This window comes from Myotis yumanensis, unplaced genomic scaffold (assembly GCF_028538775.1).
Source record: "Myotis yumanensis isolate MYYU_CA2020_CCGP unplaced genomic scaffold, mMyoYum1.0.hap1 SCAF_3, whole genome shotgun sequence".
Lineage (NCBI taxonomy): Eukaryota > Metazoa > Chordata > Mammalia > Chiroptera > Vespertilionidae > Myotis > Myotis yumanensis.
In genome coordinates, this window is record NW_027223754.1 from 183344034 (window position 1) to 183366338 (window position 22305).

Here is a 22305-nt window from a genome sequence, read left to right on the forward strand (position 1 = left end):
TACTTAATCTGGAGGTGACTCTGTTGATTCATATCAGTGGGAGTTACAATGGTCCCCAAGGCTGAGAATTTCACTGCCAGCATGGAATCAGAAGGACTCAAAATAGTTTCAAGGAGTGTAAGAAAGCTGTCTCAGAAACTCTAAGCCAAAGGAACCACCTGGGGAAACAAAGGAAAATAGTGACATCAACAGTGGCCCTTGCTGTCTTCTTGAGCTGGCTTCTGCCAAAGGCTGACTTAGGTCTTATTTCCTATTTCTTTTTATTTTAAAAAATTTACATTGTAGAAGATAAATAAAAACTTCCCACTTTGGTGAATCTCCAATAAAATGCATTAATTCTTTGATTATCTGTTATTTTCAGTTTTGTCCACAAATCACTGTACTCAACACAGAAAAAAAATATGAATATTCAGAAATGAAGACTGTAATTTTCTGGACTAGAAATAACTGAGAGATAGACCTCAAAAGAAATTTCCAGACCCAGCTGTGCTCAGGGCTCTCACATCTGTGGCAGTAGCTGGGCAGTTTATTGTAAATGAGAATGTTATAATTCACTTGCCTGAAAACATGACTCTATAGAGCAGTGGTTCTCAACCTTGGCTGCACATTAGAATCACCTGGGAATCTTTTTAAAATCCTGATTTCTGGGCCTCATCCTCCAGAAATTCTGTTTCTTTGTTATAGGACGGGGCCAAAACATTAGTAACAAAGAAACAGAATTTCCGGAGGATTGGATTGGGAAGAGATGCATATCATACTCATCAAGAGATCTCTTTCAACCCAGTAGAAAATGGTTCCAGCATACAACTTACACATGGCCATACCTAAGTACTCTCAGAAAATGCAAGAGTGATGCCCCAGTGAGTTATTGCTAGCATAGTAATATAAGTCATTTACAAGGTGCCATGTCGCATAAAAACTGTGAAATGCTTACCAGAATCTTAGAATTACTTGTATACTTATAGCTTAACTAGAGGTCCGGTGCACGAATTTGTGCACAGGTGTGGTCCCTCAGCTTGGCTGGTGATCGTGGCTGATTGGGGCCATCTCATCCAGTCTTGGTCAGAGCCTGTCGGGGCCGGCCAGGGGAGGGACTGTGGAAGGTTGGCTGTAGGAGCACACTGACCACCAGGGGACAGCTCCTAAGCATCTGCCCCTTGGTGGTCAGTGCGCATCATAGTGACTGGTCGACCAGTTGGTCTAAAGGTCTCTTAGGCTTTTATATATATAGATATTTTACTATCAAAACACTAATGCAATATGTTTTTTTCTTTTTAAAGCAGAGTGTGTGAAGGAAGTTAAATCATTAATGTGGGTGTATGTACTAGTAGGAAATATGATACGTGGAATTGGTGAAACTCCCATCATGCCTTTGGGTATTTCCTACATAGAAGATTTTGCCAAATCTGAAAACTCTCCTTTATATATTGGTGAGTTTGAAAATATGCCTTAGCTTCTTTTCAGGATAGTTAAGTCCTTTGAGGGTGAATATTAGTTATTTATTTGGACTCTTACTGATTTCCAGAATGATGAAAAAAGTACTGCAGCACAGGTAGTCATCAGTGAGTTTGTTCAATGGAACAATTACATGCTAACTCCAAATAAACCACTTTGCTAAATCTGCTCTTTGATGTTGAAAACACTGCTAATCTAGTGTCCCTGGAGTTCTCTTTGACTCCTTCATTTTCTTGGCTCCACTCTATATCCAATCTGTGAAGAGATTCACCAATGATTTCTAAAAAATGCCCCTCATATTAAAAACTTTTCTCACTGTTTTCATTATGTCTATTTAAAAAAAAATCTGTTTTTTTATTGATTTCAGAGAGGAAGGAAGAGGGAGAGAAACATCAATGATGAAAGAAAATCATTGATCAGCTGCCTCCTGCACCGCCCCCCCACCCTGCCCCCCCCCTCCTCCAGGGATCAAGCTTGAAACCTGGGCATGTGCCCTGACTGGAATTGAACTATGACCTACTGGTTCATAGGTTGACACTAAACCACTGAGCAACATTAGCCAGGCCATTATGTCTAGTTTTGCTCAGGTCTTCATTCCTTCATTTGTAGATTATTGTAACTTCTTTATTGGTCATTTTATTTCTAGTATTTTCTTTTATTATTTTTTTCATAAGCGTTCTTGCAGTGTAATTTTTCTCAAACATTGCTTTAATCATATTTTCTCTACCATGTTCATGAAATATACTAGCTCTTTATTAGCTAAATATGATATCTTCACTTATTATTTATAGCTCTGTACTCAATTTATTTATTTAGTTTCCTATATAGTTTCACTTCATCACAATCTCTCCACACTAGTTATGCTTTTCATAATTTATCTGTCTTTGTACATTTGGTTGTTTATTGAAATTTTCTTTTCTAAAATCAATCAATGTCACCTTCCACTATAGCCAACTTAAGATTCACCATCTTGTGTTGTCTTCTGATCTCCTAAATATTTTTAATTTATTATGCATAACTTGCTTATATTCTTTAGTTATTTCATCTGTTATTTATAAAAATCATAACTTTGAGTACAGTGACATTTTTCTATTAATGTATTTGACCTTTTAAAAACCAGAAAAGTCAAAGAGGGTGAGAGAAGATGAAACAGAACTACATTTAATCAAAATAAATTAAAACATTTAGGAATCATTACCCCAAATAACTTTGGGAAGCTTTTGATGACTCACTGATTTCACAATAACCTTTCCCAGTGTTTTTCTGTTCAATCTTTTCATATCCCTTCATATATCTCCTTGAAAGAATACAAATAGCCCTAGCCGGTTTTCTCAGTGGTTAGAGCGTCTGCATGCAGACTGAAGGGTTTTGGGTTTGATTGCGATCAGGGCACGTGCCTCAGTTGCAGACTCCTACAACCAATCAACGTGTCTCTCTCACATTGATGTTTCTCTCTCTCTGTCTCTCCCCTTCCCTTCCACTCTTCCTAAAAAATCAATGGGGAAAAATATCCTTGGGTGAGGATTAATAACAAAAACTCCTTGACCTCTGAAATGTCTCTCTTTCTCTCTCAGTAATTCCACACCTGTTTTCCAACCCAATCACTTAAAAAAAAAAGGAAATAAAAAAGAAGAAAGAATACAAGTGGTTACCTGCAATAAATTAACAAACACCTTGTTATAATATGTATTTCTTTATTCAACAAATACTAGGCTGTATAATGTATAGAAATAATTGTGATAATCTTTATACATATTAAGGTAAATAAGACATGGTCCATATAAGATTCAGTAAACAAATAACTTGCATAATTATAGATCAATTACATTTGATAAATATGTCTGTGTAATTAAATTTTTAAAAAGTTAAATTGAAAAATAAATAAATAAATAAATAAATAAATAAATATGGTGTGCATATAATTAAATAACTATAACCCTATTAGCTATACATCAAGAAAACAGTGCCATGTAGGGTTCTGGAGTTTAGGAGAGAACATAAGCTAGTAATACAGTTTGAGAATTTTCTATACTGACAATAAATGAAACCAAGAGGGAGGAGTGTATTTCCTATGGGAAGCTATATATAACCAGAGGTCCTAGAATAAAATACTAGGGAACACTTCTTCTTAATAGAATTGTCAGAGGAAGAAAAATCAAGGAAGGATTAGTCATAGAGGGAAAAGTAAAACAATAAATGTATAGTTTAAAGAAAGCCTTAGGAGGAAACTCAAAGAGAAGTTGGCCAGCAATGTCAAATAGTAAATGGAGACTTAGGAAGATGAGGGCTAGAAAAGGACACTGGATAAGTGGTAAAGAGATTACTGGTGCTACCACCTGAGATTGTTTTGAGTAGAGTGTGGAAGGATTTGAGTAGAGTGATTGCTTGGTAAGGAAGGAGAGGCAGAGTGTAGTAGAAGGGAAGAGAGCAGGGTGCATTTGAGGTATTGTAGATATCAGTGGATGGGGGAAGTGAACAAGCACAAGGGAAGTATTTGGTTGAGCAAGACCTCAGAGAAGATAGAAGGTGTTGATGTCAAGACGTCAGGTGTGCATAGGGTGAACTAGCCTATGCAACCTCAGAGAAGGCAGAGACAATGGGCAAGCACATTTTGAAGTAAAGAGAAAGATAGTAGAAGCAGCTCATGTCTGGATTTTCGATGAGCAGGGAGGGTGCAGCATAGATTCTGAATTGTGGACAAGTTATGAGAAAATGGTGATGAAATTTCAGATGAGTGAGAAGTTAATGAGGACTGTTGGAAATAGATGATAAGAATGTGAAGGGTAAGAAAGGAGATCATAATAAAAGTGAAGTATCAATAATAGTGAGGACAAAGCCAGAGAAAGTTTCAAGTGGTAGATCTGGGAGAAAAGCTTTTATGAGGAATACTAGAGGCCTAGTGTACAAAATTCATGCAATGGGGGGCGGGGGGAACGGGACAGTGTGTGTCCCTCAGCCCAGCCTGCACTCTTTCCAATCTGGGACCCCTCGGGGGATGTCCGACTGCCCTCTCACAATCCAGGACTGCTGGCTCCCAACTGCTCGCCTGCTTGCCTGCCTGATTGCCCCTAACCATTTCTGCCTGCCAGCCTGATCACCTCTTAACCACTCCCCTGCCAGCCTGATTGACGCCTAACTGCTCCCCTGCTGGCCTGATTGCCCCTAACTGCCCTCCCCTGCTGGCCTGATTGCCCCTAACTGCCCTCCCCTGCCAGCCTGGTCCCCCCAACTGCCCTCCCCTGCATGCCTGGGTTCCCCCCAACTGCCATCCCCTGCTGGCCATCTTGTGGTGGCCATCTTTGACCACATGGGGGCGGCCATCTTGTGTGTTGGAGTGACGGTCAATTTGCATATCACCTCTTTATTATATAGGATGCCACAAGAAACTTAACATCACATGGCATTGCATTAGAATTCCTTTAAAAATATGGCTATGGAAAGCCTCAAAATAATCTTACTCTGTCTTGTGGCTTCAATGATAGCATGATCCTACCCTATGCTGCTCTAGCAAGTCTTTACCTGTGACCTGGAAAAAGTGAATCTGGAGGCTCAGAGAAAGTGGCTTTAAATTATAAGGCTTCTTCTTCAACGTTTACAGAAGCAATCTTGTTACTTATATGGACACCAGCTTAAGTTACTTGCAAATTGACTATCTAAGGCAAAAATACCTAAAGCAAAAACAACTCAGTTTTGAGACTCTTCGTGGAATTAGGACTCCTGATGTGGATATATAACTATACTATAACTTTATATTTTCTTTTATTTCTAGGGGTTGTAGAAACAGGAGCTATCATTGGTCCTTTGTTTGGACTTTTGTTAGCGTCATTCTGTGCAAATGTTTATGTTGACATCGGATCTGTAAACACAGGTAATTCATTAAAATCTAGTCATAGTGTCTAGAGTATACAAAGCCACTTCAGGTATGCTACCACGTTTATTGTTGCTTTACTTGACCTTCAATTAGATAGATTCACTATTGTCCAGGAGTTTAAACTAAAATGGAGGAGTTTAAATAAGTTTTTAAATAATTCATACCAGTGTGCAGGAGAGCAAGATAAAATTCTGATTTTCTGTCTCAAAATCCACTGCTCTTTCTATTGCACCAGACCATATTTCTTTTTAAAAAAATATATTTTATTGATTTCTTACAGAGAGGAAGTGAGAGGGATAGAGAGTCAGAAACATCGATGAGAGAGAAACACCGATTAGCTGCCTCCTGCACACCTCCTACTGGGGATGTGCCTGCAACCAAGGTACATGCCCTTGACCGGAATCGAACCTGGGACCCTTGAGTCCGCAGGCCGACGCTCTATCCACTAAGCCAAACCAGTCAGGGCCATATTTCTTGTTTTTAAAAGATTTCAGCATATAGATTTGAATTTCTTTTAATCAAGCAAACATTTGTGGATGATTAAATAGACCTTGTAGTTATTTAATAAGTATATACTTATAAATAACTTACATGATAGAGCATATCTCCAAATTTATTGCTAGACATTATTGTAACACTATGCATTGTCAGACAACTTTTATGAATATCTGAATTGTATACAAACTCTATACTTGGATAGGACCTGTAATTTTTTTTCCGTAGTTCACATGAGAAATGACTAAAACTAATAAAAAATGTGTATATTTTTTTACAGATGAGCTGACTATCACTCCAATTGATACTCGTTGGGTTGGTGCATGGTGGTTTGGCATTTTGATTTGTGCAGGAGTGAATGTGCTCACTGCCATTCCTTTTTTCTTTTTGCCCAAAACGCTTGCAAAGGAAGGATCAAAGGATAATGCTGACATCGTCAAAAATGACAAAGAAGAGAAACAAAAAGAAGTCAAGAAGGAAAATGATGGAATTACTAAAGGCAAATATAAAAATTTTAAATATTATCTAATTTACTTTTTGTTTTATATAGATGTGTCTCTATTTGAGTCTAGCACTGTAACATGCTATGCTGCATTAGGACAATTTGCTATTAGCAGTCAGCAGTCAATAATGTCTAACTAGTCTGATACTTCCTGTGCTACTACTTGGAAATAAGTAATATAATGTGGAAGCTGAATTATCTCAGATCAGTATTTATATAAAATTCTTTATCAATTGGGGCACTCAACAAACTATTTATTTATTTATTTATTTATTTAGTCCCATTTGCCTTGAAGGTCAAATTTTTTAAAAAGAAATTAAGCCTGACTGATGGGGCTCAGTGATTGAGTGTGGACCTGTGGTTGATTCCTGGTCAGGGCACATATCTGGGTTACTGGCTTAAACTCTAGTGGGGAGTGTGCAGGAAGCAGTTGATTGATAATTCTATCTCATCATTGATGTGTCTATCTCTTTCTCCCTCTCCCTTCCTCTTTGAAATAAAAGAAATATATATATATACATTAAAAAAAGAAAAGAAATTAAGCCCTGGCTGGTTTGGCTCAGTGGATAGAGCGTCGGCTTGTGGACTGAAGGGTCCTGGGTTCGATTCCAGTCAAGGGCACATGCCTGAGTTGTGGGCTAGGTCCCCAGTAGGGGGCGTGCAGGAGGCAGCCTATCAATGATTCTCTCTCATCATTGATGTTTCTCTCTCTCTATCCCTCTCCCAATCTCTCTGAAATCAATAAAAATATCTTAAAAAAAAAAACAACAACCTTAAAAAAAAAGAAATTAAATCTAAGAACAAAAGGAGGAAAAATATACACTAATCTGAGTAAGTTTACAGTCCTGAATCCAAGGATGTTAGCTTCGCTGTGAGCTTCCTGGAAATTAAGGCAGAAAAAGAAAAAAGAAAGCAAGATATATAATTGTCTATATTTGATAGATATAGACAAAGAATAGTAGTTCTTAAGGAGAAAATCTTCCCCAAGTAACAAATTGTAAAAAAAAGAAAATAATTGTCATATGTTATGATTTCGGTAGTATTGAACCCATAGTGGTTTCCCAGAAAATGTAGGAGTATATTTCATGTAACTGCTCTCCTTCTTTTTTTCTTCTTCTTCTCCTCCTCCTCCTCCTCCTCCTCCTCCTCCTCCTCCTCCTCCTCCTCCTGCTCCTCCTGCTGCTGCTTCTGCTTCTTCTTCTTCTTCTTCTTCTTCTTCTTCTTCTTCTTCTTCTTCTTCTTCTCTGTCCTCCTCCTCCTCCTTTTGGTATAGATTATCAATAAAAGTTTAAAGTATAATTTACAGAAGGTGTTTCTATGGGGAGCTAAGTTAAAAGAGTCTAAGTATTTAGATTTTAAAACTTGGCCACATATTAGAATTACCTGGGAAATTTTTAACATTGATGCCTGGAAATTCTGTATTATCCCCAAGAGGTCTGATTTCATTAGTATGAACATTTAATTAGTATGGCCTGGGTCTTGGAATTTTTAGAGAGTATTTATTTAGAAGGCAGGGAAGGGCTAAGTTTTCTTATCTATAAAATGGAGATAATAGTTGTAGTCATAATTATAGAGTTGTGTGAAGGTAAAAGGAGTTCAGGCACTTAGTATTATTATTATTATTATTACTGCAACTAGTATTAGTATTATTTGTTGAGGTTGCTACTTCTAAAATCACCCACAATTTATAATACCAATTTGCACAGAATTTTTTTTATTAACAATTACAAATGCACTTAAACCACAATTGAGCATAATCCCAGATCACTGGGAGCTAATTCAGAATCTTGCAAATTCCCAGGCATCATGATTATATTACAACTTTTCTCAAAGAGATGGTATAGACTAAGAGAGGATATTAGCATAAAATATTGTTTGTAGTCTATAGAATTATTTTTCAAAACCAGGAAAGAGCTTAGCTTAATATAAGAAATATAGGAAATAATTTGAACTGCTGAGACTCATCTATGAGGACAGAGATGTCAACAAAATGGGTGACTTAAAGAGATCTAAAGAGCTCTGAACACAGCTCTCAGCCCTGCTATGTGTTTTATTCCTAAATATGAATTCTACCACTAGAATTCATCCCTTTTCATGGAGCTATGCGTCCTCTTCTTTCAAATTGTTTTTTTATTGATACTTTGTTCCAGAATGGATTTTAGGCAGCTTATTAAGCAAACCAGGATAATACAGAATAAGGAAGGTAATCAAGACAGAGAACTTGAAGACGGGAAGTGAAAAGAAGCCTTGAGACTGTGACCCAAGTGGCAGCAGTGTGACCCAGAGCATTTGCTAGAGATGGGCAAAATTTGGCTCTGAGTTTTGGCAGTGGACACAAACAGGGAAAAGTTTTGATTAAATTATATACATGGTCCTTAGTATGTACCTAATGAATCAGATCTCAGGGAGTGGGCTTTAAAAGATACCCACGTGGTTTTTAAGCACATTTTGTTGTAAACGATTGGCTGAACCACCAAAACTGAGGTTCTGAAAAAGCAGAAAAATACCTGGTACCTGAAACAATTTATATTCCATGAATTCCCAAATACATACATATTTATTTTAAATGTTCAGGAATGATAATATCAATGATAGAGTGTGAACTTCTTTATCAAGTTGATTTTCTTCCAGACGTTAGAGAACAGAACAAATATCTTTCATTCCAGATGATCTCTAGAGAAGAGAGGATATTAATTAGAAGGAAAAAGAGGAGGATAAAAGGAAGTGGTATGAACACAGACAATATTTTGGTCACATTGCAGTTTTTCCTTAAGACACAATAGTAACTCAGCGAAGGCAAAACTATTGTGTTTCGGTACCTATCTAGTCAGCTGTGTCACCACTTGCAGAAGCCTCCAAAAACAATGGCATAACTTCAGCTTCTAAGAGGTAAAAAGAGTTAACAATGTGTGCATTATAAAACAGGAAAGCAATTTGGAGGGGAAGTTGACGTTTCAGAAAAAGTCAATCAGAAAATGCAGAACGGAGTTAGTTTGACACTGTTGTCTTTCTTCCCTTTCAGATTTTTTACCATTCATGAAGAGTCTTTTTTGCAACCCAGTTTACATGCTTTTTTTGCTAATAAGTGTGGTACAGTTCAATGCATTTCTTAATATGATGTTCTTCATGCCTAAATATGTGGAACAGCAATATGGAAAGTCAACTTCAGAAGCAATCTTTCTAATTGGTATGTTTGTCCTTCTCAGCATTATTAGCCCACTCCCCTCCTCCCCCCTGAAATGGTAAACAGAGTGATGATGGGTCTAGGAAACTCCTAAATTAAAAACTGTTAGGTTATTTTTGTCTCTGATACATTTCTCCCTTCTCTCCAATGAAATCAACAAAGGGTGTCTCTCCGACACAAATTCAAAATATTTCTGAAAATCTGGAAGAATGCACAAATTAGTTATAATTTTCAGATAGGCAATTCATTAATGAAAAAATTAAAAAAAGGAAGAGAGTGAATTCATTAGGAGCCAATGTTTTACTATCAGATTTTACTTTTGGCTCCCAATCATGAATTCCATGGTTCTTCTGGTTTCCCTAGTCCCCCTGGTGGTTTCAGGTGTCTCTGCAGCCTATATATTCTGACTTTCCTGTGAGCACATGACTACCCCCCCCCCCCCCCCCCCCCCCCGTTAGGTTTCTCCAAGGATCTCTTTACAGCTGTGAAAGTGAATTTTCTAAATTATCTGCATCCACATCACCTAGAGTGTTAGTTAAAAGTTCAGATACCTGGTGCCCTTAGACATCCTGAATCAGACATACTGAATCTCTGATGTGGGGCTCTGGAATGGATTTTTAACAACCTCTTCCAAGGGTGTAATTCAATGGGCAGATCCTGGCATGTAAGAATGCAACCGAAGGCTGTCTCTTCTTTTTTCTTCTTTTTTCCTTGTGTGGAGGGAGGAGTAGCAGCAAGACATGTATTGTAAATACACTTTTGACAATTACAGGCAGTAATCTTTGAAAGTACCTTAAACTGTGCCAAATTCTTAACCAAAATGGGAATAAAAAACAGCAAAATCATATATATATAATATGACACCTCCAAAATGGAAATCAATAAATTACTGGTCGATCAACTTTTACTTGTTGCTCCTACCTGGATCCTACAAAACATTTATATCCTCCTGTTATCAATTAAATTAATGATAATAGGTCTTCAAAAATATACTTTGACATTGAAGGGCATTTAAAAATATCTCTGTAGGTAACATGTAACAAGTAGGGCTAAAATTAAATCAGCCATATTTACTGTGAAATGGACTTAAATGGTTTCTTATGTAAGACATGTTAGATATCTTTTTTGTAGTCTATAGTTAGATAAAAGTAATATCATATTTGTTTCTTTGCTAAGTAACATTGTAAATAACATTTTCTTGTATTTATAGGTATTTACAACTTACCTCCAATATGCATTGGATATCTTTTCGGCGGATTAATGATGAAAAAGTTCAAAATTACTGTCAAACAAGCTGCCCACATAGCATGTTGTTTATCTTTCATTGACTTCCTTCTCTACTTTTCGTGTTTTTTCATGGTCTGTGATAATTCTTCAGTTGCTGGCATAACCACCGGTTATAAAGGGTATGTTTTTTTTTTTTTTACTAAAGAATGTTATACACTTGAATAGTTAATAACATATTTTCTTCAATGATTATCCAGGACCAGACCATTTGCTAATGGTAGCAATCTATGGTCTTTCATCTTTCCTTCATCTGTCAATTACAACCAAATGTATTCAGGCTCCAGGTTTAATAGAGGTTAGGAACATATCACAGGGTTGGTGAGTTTATGATTGCACGTGTGTCTATGTGTGTGTCTTTGGAGTATCCTACTAGATATTAAAGTGATATCAAAAGAAACTATAGTTTTAGGTTGCATTGGGATATGTTATCTAAATATTTTATACTCTCACAAATGGGTAAAATTAAGAGTTGAGCATACGGTCTCAATCGCTTTTATGTTTCCACAATAAGCTTAAATTTAGCATAACCCAATCCTGATACATGCTACAATAACTCATATAAATTCATGTATTTCATTTGTATAGTTATGTATCCTTGTTCAGTAGTTTTAAGATTTGTATTTTGAGGGTTCTCTGGGTCTATAGGAAGGTTGGGTATGCTAGAAACAGTGCTCCCTGATCCAGCAGGGTCACAGTCCACTTTCATTCACTGAGTGAGGCTGTAGAATATACTGCATGATTAAGCGGGGTCCTTGGCTAGATTCCATGACTGAGTAAGGCTGCCAATTGTGATAAGCCATTGGGTAGGGCTGTAGGCTGGGCTCTGCTGCTGCTCAGTGCTGTAGGCTTGGCTTCACGGTCTGGCAGTATGTTATGCTAGGCTCTGAGGATGCTCAGGGTAATTGGTTATGTGGAGTCAGAAGCTATACTTAACAGTAGAGCTGGGCTACTAGCTTGACTCCCTGCCTTAGTGAGGTTGTAGGATGGGTCCAGGTTCCCTGGCTGGGCTTCCTGGATGGGTGGTCATCAAGATGGCAGCACTGGTTGTTCCTGATACACTTTTATACTAGAAGAATATATTTGTTTACACATATTTTGTAGTTATGTTTCTGGAGCTAAATGTATTATCTATATTATATGTTGGACTTACAGATTTTGTTAAAAATATATTTTTAATGATTTTAGGGAGAGAGGAAGGGAGAGGGAGAGAGAGAAACATTTATCGGTGGCCTCCCATATGCACCCGATCCCGTAACCTGGGCCAATGACCTTTTGGTGCATGAGATGACATTCAACTAACTGAGCCACACTGAGAAGGGCCAGATTTTGACCTAAAGTGAGCTCTTGAGATTGCATTAATGAATATGGTCTCTCTTGCTACTTTCCATGATGTGGATCAACCATAGAGATTAGGGCAACTTTATTTTCGAGTTCTAATAATACTTGGAAGAATACCTCCCATATAGTAGGCCCTCAACTAATTCTTGTTCATTGACTGTTTGTTTATGTAAAATAAATCATTGAAAAAGTGGCTATGTGGTCACTGAAGCAGCTAACTTTTATGCCCTATCTGTAATCACCAGGCCACACACTAATGGTTGGAAGTTTTCTGTTTCTATTTTGGGGAAGAAAAAATTTAACTGTGGACTGAGATGAAAAAAAAGAAAGAGGAAATGGTCTAATAGTCTTTCAATATTCATGGTATTATTTTAAATCATTTCAGAATGCAACAAGATTTACACATTGGAAATGCCATCCTTGATGATTGCAACATGGATTGCAACTGTCCAACTAAAACATGGGACCCCGTGTGTGGAAGCAATGGTTTGTCATATATGTCAGCTTGTCTTGCTGGGTGTGAGACATTTGTTGGAACAGGACTGAACATGGTAAAATAATCTATTACCTTTATTTTTTTTTTAACAGAAATTTTGATTTATGAACTGCATTGGCACTTTCCAACTGTGAACTGGGCCCACATTTGATAAAAGTACAATTATAGTCTTTCTTCAAAACCAAATTATTTTGTAGAAAAAATAAACATTTTTTTCCATATGCTCATTTGATTTACTTTTTATTTCCTAGGTCTTATTTTAGATCTTTAGAGTGTCTGAGCACTGATCTTTAATTTTATAGCAGTTGATATTATTACTCAACTAATTTGTTTTAAAAATACTCTGGGCTGAAATATTTTTATCATTGAGATAAAGTTGACAGCTTGATCTCAAGTATCCAGCAAATTGTTTTGCTGGAGTTTTTTTCCTGTGCATATGTATGCACACGTTGTCTGTGTGTTCCACATTCTGAGAGCTTTGTAAGATGGATTTAGGCATGTTTTCTTGCCTAACAATGTTGGCTGGTGATAACAGTAAATATAAATTTTGCATCTTGTTAAAACCTGGAAACATATAAGAATTCCAAAAAGAATTAACTTTACTCTTTTTTTGAAATAAACTACATTTTTTAAAACAAAGCTTTACTTATCTTAATTATCTAAATATTCCAACTGAGCACTCTGGAACAAATCTTGTTTCTGATACTTAGTATTGTGGCAAAACAGTATGTCTTTTTAAAAAGCATGACTTTAGGATAGGTGAGTTATTGCAAATGTACTCCATATATTTAGAGAGAAATGCCATGTTTCTGAAACTACCCTTCTATGTTTCGCTTTTTGTTATGATCCTGAGAGACACTATAAAGGAGGTGAGAATAAAGGAAATAAACAGCCTACATTTTGATCCAAAGGGGGATGTAGAGAATATTTGAGATCTGTGTTTAAGATTTTTCTTCCTTAAAGAGGATAATGTATTATTTTTTGACAGGTGTTCCATAACTGTAGCTGCATTCAACCCTTAGGAAATTCATCTGCAGTTCTTGGGCTGTGCGACAAAGGACATGACTGTTCCATGATGCTCCAGTACTTTTTAATCCTGTCGTCAATCAGCAGTTTCATTTACTCTTTATCTGCCATACCTGGATACATGGTTTTCCTGAGGTACACAAATTACTTTCTTTATTTATATTCCTTTCTGGTCACTTATTAAGGTAACTTTCTCAGAAAGCCAGTTGGAGCTCAGGGCCTAAGACAGTGATGGCGAACCTTTTGAGCTCGGCGTGTCAGCATTTTGAAAAACCCTAACTTAACTCTGGTGCCGTGTCACATATAGAAATTTTTTTATCTTTGCAACCATAGTAAAACAAATATTTATATTTTTGATATTTATTTTATATATCTAAATGCCATTTAACAAAGAAAAATCAACCAAAAAAATGAGTTCGCGTGTCATCTCTGACACGCGTGTCATAGGTTTGCCATCACTGGCCTAAGAGTTCAATGCTTTAATATGTCATTCATTCAGAGTTTTGCATTAAAGCATTATTGAATTTTGTGAAATTTTAAAGGTAGCCCTACACATGTTCCTCTGCTGACTTTTCCCTTTGTTTCTTTTCTTCCTTATTTCTAAGAGTTAATTTAGTGAAATTCTCATTATTTAACACAAAAAGAGACACATCTATATCATAAGGTTACAAGGAAACACCAATAAGATGACGCGTTTGCTAAAAATGTACTGCATCCTTTTGTGAAGAAAGCTGCTTTTATTTTCTTAGCCTTGTTGTAATCAGGGAAGGAAGTGGAATACAGAGGAGCTCTCCCTGTGAATTCTTTGAGCAGGTAGCACTGCCAATGCTGAAACGAGTGAGGCGCAAACAGTGGCACGGGGGAATTATAGTCTTCATTTCTACTTACAGGCATTTCAGGCAACAGTGAAAAGGTGGGAGAATTTCTCGAGAGAAAAAGAAATCAGTGTGACTCTTGAAATTATACCAAATCACTTAACATATATTTGCTTTGGAGTTTTTCATCACTTTCCTTTGAAAATTTGTATTTTTTCTTTCCTCCTTGCATTTACTTGTGTAAATTATTGACTTTTCAGTATTTTGCTAATACAAATAATTTAAAAACAGCTAGGGTTGCATTGTTCTTGTTTTAGGGTAAAGGTTGAACCATTAGAATCAAGAACTATTACTTCATTGAAAGGATAGAAATGAGCTGATATGAAATATTTACTCCTTTGATAACTTTCTGATGGAAATGAATGAGGAAAAAGTTTTGGGTAAAATGCCAAGAACCAGAAGTGAGGCTACTGTATAGGCTACAAACTGGATAATCAGGCCTTGAATAACCAAGACTAGAGCATGCAAGGAAATTCTAATGCTCTGTGTGTTACTAGCACACAAACAGTCCTTTTAAGATATTATGATAGTAGGCCCTGGCCAGGTACTAGTAGCTTACTTGGTTAGAGCATCATCTCTATAAGACAAGGTTGTGGGTTAGATCTCCAATCAAGGCACATACAAGAGTCGACAGTTGAATGCATAAATAAGCAGAGCAACAAATCAATGTTTCTGTTTCTCACTCTTTCTCTCTCTCCCATAACATCAATAAATAAAAGTTAAGAAAAAAGAAACTAGTCATTTTATTTTATTTATTTTCTAAAACTTGCTTTATTTGATTTCTTTTTAAATATTTGTGTTGATTTCAGAGAGGAAGGGAGAGGGAGAGAGAGATAGAAACATCAATAATGAGAGAGTATCATTGGTTGGCTGCCTTCTGCACACGCCCCCCACTGGGGATTCAGCTCACAATGGGGGCATGTGCCCTGACTGGGAATTGAACTGTGACCTCCTGGTTCATAGGTCGATGCTCAACCACTGAGCCACACTGACCAGGCCAAACGTTGCTTTATTTTTAAAACATTTCACACAATCCCCAACCCTTCCCTTTTGGCAACCATCACATTGTTCTCTGCATCTGTGGGTCTGCTTCTTTGATTTGTTTATTCATTTGTATTATTTTTTTAGATTCCACATATAAGTGAAAACATATAGTACTTGTCTTTCTCTGTCTGACTTACTTCACTTAAGATAATACCTTCTAGGTCCATGTTGTTGCAAATGGCAACATTTCAGTCATTTTTATTGCTGAGTAATAGTCCACCATTGTATATGATAGTTTTAAATCTCATTGTTTTATTTGTGAATTCATTTCTCTTTTAGGTGTATTAAGCCTGAAGAGAAGTCTCTTGGTGTGGGATTACATGCATTTTCCACAAGAGTATTTGGTAAAAATAGTCATTTTTTCCAATATTATATCAGATCATTATTAAATACTAAGTAAATTAAATCACTCTCTCAGAGTAAGAGTCTAGCAAATATCCCTTCTGCTTTAGATAGCACTCTGTAATTAGTATGAGAATGAAGTGCAAAAAGAACAAGAGAATTTCCTTCTTTTACTTAAAAAATGTCCTATTTAAACTTAATTCTACTTTTCATCTATTGGATTTGAAAATCAAATGAACAGGAAATGTTATGTTAAAATAAAATGTACATATGATTGACCCAAAACATTGCAGAAAAAATATATTCATGAATTAAATGTTTTTCTCTATCAATAGTTTTGTGTAGCATTTGTCCACAAGATTACTTATCCTTTATAATCTAGAAACTTTAAAAGTAAAAGTAATTTCTAATCTCTCTAAAAAAAAGTCAAGTATTAAATTTAGATATTGTTAATTTTGTTGGTTCTTCAAATAGAGGTAATTAAAATTCTCCCAAACAATATAATCTATCTTAATTCTTACCTGCTTGATAGAGTTTTCTTTTTCTCTTTTATTGTAGCTGGAATCCCTGCACCTATATATTTTGGAGCTTTAATGGACACCACATGTTTACATTGGGCAACTTTTAAATGTGGTGAGTCAGGAGCATGCAGGATATATGAGTCCACTAACTTCAGGTAAAGATAATAACTTTTTAAAAGAATTGTTTTCTTAACATAGACTGCATAAAATGGCACCAATCATCCTATATAATAAAAGCCTAATATGCTAAGTGTCTGGTTGTCTGGTTGGCTGTTCAACCAATCAAAGTGTAATATGCTAATGATATGCTAAGGCCACTCAGCCACTCACTATGACGTGCACTGACCACCAGGGGGCAGATGTTCTGACCAGTAGGTCAGCTTGCTGCTGGGGTCTGGCCAATTGGAACTGAGTGAGATGGGCTGGACATGCTCTGGAGCCCTCCCGCGGTCCCTCCCTGGCTGGCCAACCTCTGTGTTCCTCCCTGCCCTGGTCCTGCATTGGTGGGGTCCCTTGGCCTGGCCTGAGCCCTCTCGCAATCCAGGACCCCCCAGGGGATGTCGTAGAGCCAGTTTTGGCCCAATCCCGCAGGCTAGGTGGAGGGATCCCACTGGTGCATGAATTCGTGTACCGTGACTCTAGTGTCTAATATTTTCTTTGCCAAGTGACTAGTCTACTTTTTGTTTTGTTTCCAGAATAGATATTGATACTATATCCCCACTTTTTATTTATGTGCTAGAATTTCATTTTTCTCAATATTTTCAAAGTACTTGATAAGTATAAGCATGGATGATTTCCTTAACCTAGCCTTTCAAATGTTGTTTGTTTAATTGTTTGCAGTCAATACATTATTGAAGGTAATGGCTAGATATAAGCTACCTATCTAAATTATATTGTTCTCTAAAGCAGCCATTTTCAACCCTTTTCATCTCTTGGCACATATACACTAATTACTAAAATTCTGCGGCACACCAAAAAACAAATATATATATATATATATATATATATATATATATATATATATATATATATTCCAATTTGACAAAAGAAAAGATAATTTTGATTTATTCACACTGGATGGCTATTGTTGTATTGACTGTTGTAATTTTTTTATTTGAAAATTTAAGGCAGAAAAGGTCAGTGCCCTTGACTAGTCAGGTATTGCATGTTTTAAAAATTCTTGCAGCACACCAGGGTGCCTGTGGCACACAGTTGAAAATCGCTCTCTAAAGTGTCCCATTTCATCCTCCATCATTTTAGCATCTTACTAGCTTGAATCCTTACTTCCTTTCACCAACTACCTCTGATCTCCAAAGTGATAATTTTCTCTCTCATTAAATTTCACTGACACAATATTCTTCATGTCTCTTAAGGGCTTATTTTTTTGTTAATCAAAATCTGATTTTGAACAAAACACGTGATATTAACCAGTTTTTGAACAAAACTCTTCCATTTTCTCTCTTTCTATTTCATGTTCTTTCATGTTCCATTTGGATACCAGAATTTGGTTTAAATTTGAATTAAGTTCTCCTAATGGGGCAGTCTTATGCCAATTATTTAAAACTAGAGGCCCAGTGGACGAAATTCATTCATGGGGGGCGGGTGTAATCCCCTCAGCCTGGCCTGCACCCTTTCCAATCCGGGACCCCTCAGAGGATGTCCGACTGCCTCTCGCAATCTGGGACTGCTGGCTCCTAACCATTTGCCTGCCTGCCTGCCTGATTGCCTCTAACCATCTCTGCCTGCCTGATCACCCCTAACTACTCCCCTACTGGCCTGATCACTCCTACCTGCTCCCCTGCTGGCCTGATCTTCCCTAACCACCTCTGCCTTTACCCGCACCCCGGACCCAGGATTCCCTCCTCTGGCCGGCTGCAGGCACCCAGGACCTGGGCCTGCTTTGCCCGTACCAGCAGCAGCTGCAGGGGACCGTGGGCAGGCGGCTTTGCCAGGGCTGCAGCCTCAGGTGCCCAGGACCATGGGGCAGGTGGCTTGTCCCTCTCCCGGGCCGCAGGTGCAGGCACAACCATTGGCACCTGGGACCGCAGGGTGTGCGGATTGTCTCTCTCCTGGGCTGGGCCACAGGCACAGGAGGAGACACAGGCGCAGCCACTGATGCCTCAAACCGCAGGGTGGGAGGCTTGTCCCTCTCCCAGGCCACAGCCTGGTTGGTCCCCATTCCTCTCTCATGAGCTCATTTGTGCCTGGCTGGTCCCCATTCCTCTCTCATGAGCTCATTTGTGCCTGGCTGGTCCCCATTCCTCTCTCACCAGTGTTGAGTGTCTGAGCTGTTATGGTGTTATGGCGTGAGGGCGTGATGACCATTTGCATATTAGTTCTTTATTATATAGGATGTGAAAATCACATAAAATAATTGTATAAATCATGAATGTGTACATATATACTTTGTAAAACTATAAAAATAAATGAGGAACAAAATTAACAAAATTCAACATAATGTTATATCTGGGATGGGTTAGAAAGCATTAGGATTATAGGGTATACAGAGGACTTAAATGTATTAGTATTTTCTGCTAAATCGGTCTGAAATAAAAGTAGCAAAATTTATTCATTTAAAAAACCTTGGTAGTAAGTTAAGACTTGTTTAATTTTTTTCCTGTATTCTTGAAATGTGTCATAATAAAATAAAATTTTAGAAGTAGAAAGATGAAAATGCAAAGCAGAAATCAATAGGCTACATATCATAGATGTAACAAAAAATAAAAGCTGTGTTTTTGAAAAGTTTTAATTATAATAATGGCAGTTATCTGGAAAGACAAATAGAGGTAGCACAAATAAAAAGTATTATGAATGAAAGAGGGCCCTGGCCAGGTGGCTCAGTTGGTTGAAGCATCGTCTCATTCATCAAAGAGTTGCAGGTTCGATTCCTGGTGAAGGCACATATCTAGGTTGTGGGTTTGATTCCAGGTCAGGGCATGTACAAGAGGCAATTAATTGATGTTTCTCTCTCACATCAATGTCCCCCCACCCTTTTTTTTCTCTCCTTTTCTCAAATCAATAAAAAAATATCTTCCAGTGAGGATTAAAAATGAAAAAGGGAACATAAGTACAGGTACTTATGGGTTTTAGATATAAAAAGTTGGAAACATTGAATGAGAATTTTTTAAACAAATATATATATTACCAAAATTTTACTATAAATATATAAAAACATGAATATTTTATAGCTATTAAAATGGAATCAATCAAAATGTGCATCTCTAAAAGCACTGATTCCAGATGCTTTTAAGGCAAGTTTTACAAACTTTTGATGATCTGGTGATAATGGCGATTCTTTGGGAGTATTTTTATTAAACACTGGACGAGAGGTCCAATCACTGTCAGTATTCAATTTAAGTTGGAGTGTCTAGTCAATGTAAACAAATAAAAATAGTACTGAAAGATCAGAAAAAAAGAAAAAATTGGATTTTCTAGATGAAAAATTCTAAAGAAAACCATTTTAACAAAAATTAATAAGCAAAGTTGCATATGTATGATCAACATGCAAAAACAATTAGCTGCTGTTGTTCTTATGGGAATAAAATATTGAAAATTAAAGATCTACAAAACTAGTTTGTATTCACCATACTGTCTATATAAAATTTCGTATGTTTCAACTTTTTTTTTGACAGACACCTCTACCTTGGATTGCCAGCAGCACTAAGAGGATTAAGCTATATTCCAGCCATTTTTATACTAATTATTTTGAGGAAGTATCGTCTACCTGGTGAAAATACCACTTCAGGAACTGTGCCTGCAGAGGCAAAGGTTACAGAGAATGAGGGCCAAGAAATGGACCAAACTTGCAAAATTTTGAATAATAATGTATTGAATACTAAAATGTAATATCCTATTATTCATGTTTCCCAGAGTTGGAGAACACACTATAACTTAATTGTTTGCAAAAATCAATAGAGGTACTGCAGGTAACCTTTTCTTGTCTAAGAACCTAAAAAAAGTTTTTTTACTTAAGGTAAAAAGAAAAAAGTTCACTGATGGTATTTCTGAGCCATCAACGGCACTTGAGGTTTTCCTTAGATGGACATTTATAACAACCTTAAGAACTGGAGATTAGAGCCAGCTTTATTATTTAAAAATATTTTGTTAATCTTCGCCCAAGAATCTATGTCTATTAATTTCTTTAGATAGGAAGGGAGAGAGATAGAGACAGAGATAGAGATAGAGATAGAGATAGAGATAGATAAACAGACAGATAGATAGAAACATCAAAGTGAGAAACATTGATCAATTGCCTCCCTGGGATTAAACCCACAACCTAGGTGTGTGCCCTGACTGGGAATCAAACCCACAACCTTTTGGTGTAGTGGATGACGCTCCTACCAACTGAGCCACCCAGCCAGGCCTACAGCCAACTTTACATTTATGTTAAAACAGCAATTTCTTTTTTAACTTATGTACAATAAGAATATATTTCCTTCATTGTCTTTTCCAAATGACTCTAAAAATTCCCTGTTATGAAAATCTACTTAATTCCATTGAGTATCTGCTTTGCTATTGGGGTTAGAGACTGGAATTCTCATCCTGCTATGTGAATATTTAAGTATTTTATTCAAATTTATTGCTTCCAACTAAAAGAAGCCCATGTTGTCTTCTTTTATTTATAAATTATTCTTTAACTCCTCCTATTTATTCCAGACATGACTTTGAAATAATTTACTCATCAATGTGCCATCACATGCTTTCAACCCATTCCCTGCTTTATTATTCATGCCATATATTTGCTCATTTTGTTCAGCAAACTGACAAACTGAATCGGGTTATTAAAAATCATGTAGTAAAGATTGTTGGAATTTTATTTTCAGCAATTCAAACCAGGTTACTTTTTCTTAAAAACAAGTGTCTGAGCCAAAGAATGAAAGGGTCATATTAGAAGACACTAGTCCTTAAAGACTGCTTGTAGTGAAGATATTGTCAAAGAAACACTTTGCCAGATTCAGGAGGCCTCCTTAGACCAATGTTTATGCCATTCACAGCGACCTAAGTTAGTGTACACGCACTAATTTTCCATAAACCATCTTAGAGAATGAAACCTTTAAAAAGTAGCTTCTCTTATGAAACTGAACTTAATAAAATTCAAGATGCACATTTAAAACTAAATCTACTCTATAAAACAAACAAACAAAAACTAAACATACAGTATTACTTTATAATTTATAGATATAACACAAGAGCCTTATGGATAATGGAGATGGGGTTCAAGAGATTAGAATGAACATCCATGTGTATCTACTGCTATATCTTCCTCCTTATTCTTCATCACATTGAAATTAGAGTCAATATATAAAAATGATATAATCCCCAATGGTGAGGAGAATGCGGAAAAGAAGAACGGAAGAGGGTCTCAATATACTATGGTTTCTTATGTGGAATATAAAGGGAATGGGAGTGTTTCTAGACTGGTAGAAGCTGTAATCCAGAATTCACTTAGAAGGCCCCTGAATGTAGGTAGGAGCCTCTGGTTGAAAGTTTGAAGAATGTAAGTTGGTAGCTGGACAAAATAGAGGCCAGTTACTTGAAAGACTGTCTACAGACGTTTTTTTCAGACAAACATGATTTCTTGAACAATTGGATGTGCCACATGAGGAAAAAGCAACTGAGATGAGAAAGACTGGGTAGAAAAGGTTTGTGGGGAAGAAGTAAGAGTTAATTTTTGGACTTGTGAAGTTTGAGACTTCATCTCTAGCTGTATTAAAAATAACCGTGATTCAAGACAGGGACAGTGTGGAAATATGAGAGAGGAGCTAAAACCATTGGAAATGAACAGTGGAACTCAGGGTAGGTATGACTACAGCAATTAGATCCAGTTGAGGGTTAGGACCTGATGACATTAACTTTGGAGCTGCTTTTT

At 36.8% G+C, this 22305-nt stretch overlaps 1 protein-coding gene across 4 annotated transcripts in view; it reads left to right on the top strand.

Moving 5' to 3' along the window:
- SLCO1A2 (solute carrier organic anion transporter family member 1A2) overlaps positions 1-21389 on the top strand; it is a 56895-nt gene extending 35506 nt beyond the window's left edge. For 3 of the 4 annotated variants that reach the window (XM_070410596.1, XM_070410597.1, XM_070410599.1), the window contains 10 exons: positions 1281-1430; positions 5225-5323; positions 6102-6320; positions 9346-9510; positions 10718-10913; positions 12518-12683; positions 13617-13789; positions 15853-15917; positions 16474-16591; positions 20069-21389. In XM_070410596.1, the coding sequence (XP_070266697.1) occupies positions 1281-1430; positions 5225-5323; positions 6102-6320; positions 9346-9510; positions 10718-10913; positions 12518-12683; positions 13617-13789; positions 15853-15917; positions 16474-16591; positions 20069-20282 (1565 nt within the window). In that variant the 3' untranslated portion in view covers positions 20283-21389. The remainder of the gene's footprint in view (positions 1-1280; positions 1431-5224; positions 5324-6101; positions 6321-9345; positions 9511-10717; positions 10914-12517; positions 12684-13616; positions 13790-15852; positions 15918-16473; positions 16592-20068) is intronic. The other variant, XM_070410598.1, reaches the window with a different exon arrangement.
- The last annotated feature ends 916 nt before the right edge of the window (positions 21390-22305 follow it).